This window comes from Mangifera indica, chromosome 6, assembly GCF_011075055.1.
Source record: "Mangifera indica cultivar Alphonso chromosome 6, CATAS_Mindica_2.1, whole genome shotgun sequence".
Taxonomy (NCBI): domain Eukaryota; kingdom Viridiplantae; phylum Streptophyta; class Magnoliopsida; order Sapindales; family Anacardiaceae; genus Mangifera; species Mangifera indica.
This window is the reverse complement of record NC_058142.1, coordinates 9801648-9806207: the sequence shown is the minus strand read 5'-3', so window position 1 is coordinate 9806207 and position 4560 is coordinate 9801648. Positions and strand designations below refer to the sequence as shown.

General features: G+C 34.3%; 1 protein-coding gene across 3 annotated transcripts; it reads left to right on the top strand.

Moving 5' to 3' along the window:
- The first annotated feature begins 521 nt into the window (after positions 1–521).
- On the top strand, positions 522–4212 carry LOC123218274 (chaperone protein DnaJ-like). 3 transcript variants are annotated; one of them, XM_044639616.1, is made up of 6 exons: positions 522–1064; positions 1540–1633; positions 1762–1832; positions 2747–2803; positions 3343–3588; positions 3695–3962. In XM_044639616.1, the coding sequence occupies exons 1-6, from the start codon at positions 960–962 to the stop codon at positions 3728–3730; spliced, it is 609 nt and encodes a 202-aa protein (XP_044495551.1). In that variant the 5' UTR covers positions 522–959; the 3' UTR covers positions 3731–3962. The 3 variants fall into 3 exon arrangements, with proteins under 3 accessions (XP_044495551.1, XP_044495549.1, XP_044495550.1); XM_044639614.1 differs by having other exon boundaries at positions 538–1064; positions 3758–4212; XM_044639615.1 differs by having other exon boundaries at positions 538–1064; positions 3754–4212.
- Positions 4213–4560: the final 348 nt, after the last annotated feature.

Here is a 4560-nt window from a genome sequence, read left to right as displayed (position 1 = left end):
AATTTGTTATCCATGATCAAATATTCCATTTAGTACAAGAGATAAGAGACGACGTGATTGAGCTTAAGAACTAGCAGTAACATGGAAATGAAGAGAAGGCCCTGATTAGGGACTGTGTAAAATGGAATCAATCCCAATTTTATTAAAAAGACCATTAAATATTCATTTGCTTGAAACTTAATCTTCTTGAATTCAAGTATGAGTACGTAAGTGCCATTTTAATCGATGCCTTCTGAGAAAGAAGATGTGATTTTCTAGAAGAAATTGTAAGGGATAATTTTGTAGTTTCAATATTAGTATAAAGATATTTTTATCTTTTTTTCCTTATTCTATCCTAAAATATAATATAATTTACTAGTAGACCAAACGAAAGATAGGATTCTATTGCTTTTCGGGTGTAAGCAAACATTAATGGCTAATTGTAGGGCAATGAAAGGGATCTAAAACACAAAAATGCCGTCAAAGAAGACTTGGACTCTATACAACAGGCAGCTGGCAATAGAGAACCTTCTGGCACAACAATCTAACAAAATATCTACCACTTGCATTGAATCTCCACCATCCAGTCCTAACTTTATCGTCCCACATTTAACTCGTTACTCATTCTAAGCAATTTACATTAATTTCTCTATTACAATACACCAACCTCAAGTTCTTGTGTATAATTTAATCTTCTGAGTACTTCTCTGGCCTACCCTCTTTAACCTGGGAGGGAAACAGGGAGAGAAATTTTTGAAACAATGACTTCTTTTCTCTCTTTTCTCTCCAACACAACTTGGCCATTTGGTGTTGCCTTTGTTAGAGATTTTGTCTTTATAATTCTATAAGTTGTTTTGCTGTAGGATACTGCAGGTGCGTTTGGTTTGGTTTTGGATTATGTTTCGTCGGTTTTGTAATTTGTCGACTTAAAAAGGAGAAAGCTTGTGTTTTGTTTGGCTGGTGATTGGTTTTGAAGACTAATGGCTAATGGAGAAGAGAAAAGCAATGACTTGTATGCAGTTTTGGGATTGCATAAAGAATGCACAGAAACAGAGCTGAGAAATGCCTATAAGAAACTTGCACTGGTTAGAGTTAAACTCTCTTCTTCTACTATCATGGTTTTGGTTTCGGTTTCGGTTACCGTCTCTTTTCAATCAACTGGGTTGTCCCTCAAATTTTCAAACTTTTTTAAAAGTCGCTTCTTTTGATCTGGTCTTTGTTTGTGCATGGTCTTCAACAATGTAATGAACCCTTCAAAAGGCTAATTTTGCTATGTTTTTGGTCATGATTCAGCATGCTAAGCTTTGTTCTGGTACTATTTGATCAACTGGGAAAGCACTTGTTAAAATAACTTCTTTTCATTCTCTTTTAATTTGGTCATTGTGCATGACCCTCTCATATTATTTGATTGGGTCCTTTTGCTTCGAACCAGTCCTCTGGTTTCTGTGTTCTTCGCCACCCTGTTGAAAAGTGAATTAGTTTGAATTGGAAAGTTACATCTTATTCCCTGGATAATTCTCTTGAATTTGTAGTGAAAGAAATTTCTTTTTTGGAATACAGAGATGGCACCCAGATCGTTGTTCAGCTAGGGGAAATTCAAAATTTGTTGAGGAAGCCAAGAAGAAATTTCAGGCCATTCAACAAGCCTATTCTGGTATGCTGAATTCCATCTTCTAATACTGTTTTAATATTTGTGCAATTTGCATTATAAATAATAGAGTATCTTAAAATGTTTTAATAATGGATGATTATTAGATTCACGAGATGCTGTTTTATGTACAGTTCTGTCCGACGCCAACAAGAGGTTTCTGTACGACGTAGGTATTTATGACAGTGATGATGACGATCAAAATGTATGTTACATCCATACCCATAAGGCTTTGGGGTCTTTTTGTTATAGGGAAAGTGAATATTTCTTATTCAAATTTTAGTCTAATTTCAAAATCATATTTATCACAGATAAAAAACTTAAACATCTATTAATAGACTAATTATCATTCAAATTTTAAATTAAAGACAAAGGTAAAATCGTTATTTTACCTATAAACCTTAAAATTTTAAAATTTATATTACTTTTCCTTCCAAGTTTTAAAAGCTAATATTTCAACTCATTCTCAAAATTTAAAAAGTTTATTTTTCATCATTAAGGTTTGTTTCTTTCTCCGACTATCATCATTCCGATTAACGGTCAATGCTTTTCATCCATCTTTCAAATTCGACTATGAAGGACGATGAAAGACAATCGTCCATACGTGACGACAAAGAACTATGAGGATTCATCCTTCATCGTTTAAAAAACTCGACTAAGGATGATGTCACATCATTTAGAAGCGACGATGAAGGACGACGAAGCATTGTCCTTCATCAAGTCTTCTTGATTTAGACGACGAAGGGTTATCCTTTGTCAAAGAAGACCTTCGCTTGTTTTTTATTATCAGCTAGATCTTTAAGTCATCTAAGATGAAACCCGAAAAAAGAGAGGAAAATGAATTTTTCAAAGCTTCATCATGAGGGGTAAATGTAAGTTTTCTAAACTAAGTAGAGAAATGATACAAATTTTATAGTTTTTAGGGTTTATAGATAAAATAACGTTTTATCCATACTTCTAACTGAAAATTTGGATGATAGTTAGTCTATGAGTGGATGTTTAAGTTTTTTATCTATCGTAGGTGTGATTTTGAATTTAGACTAAAACTTGAGTGGGAAATTGTCTTTTTTCCTTTGTTATATTGAAAAGTTTAGTGAACTTACTGAAATTTGCATACAGGGAATGGGTGATTTCTTGAATGAAATGGCATGCATGATGAGTCAAACAAAGACTAGTGTAAGTTTATTATTCTTTCTTGTGAGTAAATTTTACAGGTTGGCATTGGAAAATCTAGAAATCAGATTTGGCTTTTCTCTAGCTGTATTCATGGTCTTTTACTCTAGTTGGTTGGCTAAAGGATCATTAATGTGATTGTAAATGGGTTCCTTAGTCATAAGTCCAATATTGGTCAATTTTTTATTAGGCTCAAAGACTTGTTGCCTTTATGATGACATGATTCTCTGTGTGTTGCAATCTCTGAAAATCAGTCTTTGATGGGCCCTTTCTTTTTTGGTCTTGGCCAACCACTTGTGAGGTCTTTGTGTGGACTCTGAAGATATGTCCAATATCATCAATTCTATCAAAGACTTTGTGGACCCCTCGAAAAGTTGTGATTTGGAAGCATTGAATAATTCATCTATGAAATAAACCTAGATTAAACATCAAGAAATTATATTAGTTTGATTATGAAGTTAGAGTTAATCAGTTGGTTCATGTTAGATATACAGGTTATGGTGCAGTATTTTTTGGTGATGGATATAATGTATAACTGGCAGGAAAATGGAGAGGAGAGTTTTGAAGAATTGCAGGAGTTTTTTGAAGAGATGTTTCAAGGGGATGTTGAGGCACTTGGTTCTAGCTTTCAGAATAATAGTTCATGTTCTACTTCTTCATCGTCGTATGCGTCTTACAGAGATAGTTCAAATTTAAACAAGCGAAATTCATCTGAAATTACTTCTGGGAAGACAAATGCAGAGGGTTCCTCTAGTTTCGATGCTCATTTTCAGAGTTTCTGTTTTGGGGTAAGTAACTATGTTTCATTTATTGATGTTGTCGAGACATTTTTCTTAACAGCTTAAACTTATTCTGGAATGCATGTTGATGATTATTTTCACAAATTATTTTCAGTTGTGGATCTTCTTGCTGCAGTGTAGCTTTTATTGATACAATCTTTGAATGGTACAAAGACAGGTGGAACACCAGCAAAATTTCACGAAGGGGAAAGCAGTAAGAGGAGGAATTCCAGGAGGAGCCGGCAGTAGCCAAAGTGACATCAAAAAACAAAAATTATCATCTAGCTGTAATCTCTCCTTCTATGATCATTCAAGTATTTCTGCTTCACGGTGCACTAGTTGACATATTATCAATGATCGCTAATCCAACCCCAGCATTTGGGCAAAACTTACCACATTAACTGAACCACACAAGAGGTAAACCCATGGAAGTCCTGATGACCAATGCAGAATCACAGTTGGAGAAACCTTGAATCATTGCGTGGAGGATGCAGAGCACCAGCAGCAGTGAAGCCGAACCAACATAAGTTGTTTACTTTGACTCTCTTGCTAGAGGGTTTAGTTCAATAGGGAACAGATTATTGTAAGAGCTTATCAGACATTTAATGATTCAGCTAAGTTTCCTTTATGTTACATTTTCATTTAATCTTACCGAATTTATCATACAATGGAAGTTCTACATATTTAAGTGCATATTATAAAGGTTCCCTTTTGATCCCTAGACATTCCTTAATCTCTTTTGCGGTATCAATGAGGATATGTCCTGAGAGATCCCACGCTAGAGAAAGCATTTCATATTCATTCCTGTAATTCTCTGATCAAATTATTTAAATGTCATATCAAAGGGATATCTAGGGAAGTTAAATGAGAATTTCACTTACGGTTACCTTTGGGTTATATTTGATAGGGCTAAAAGGGGTGTTAGCTGCTATCAGCATCTAGTTGTGTGGCTTAAATTTCTTATCAAAATTTTTCTATCAA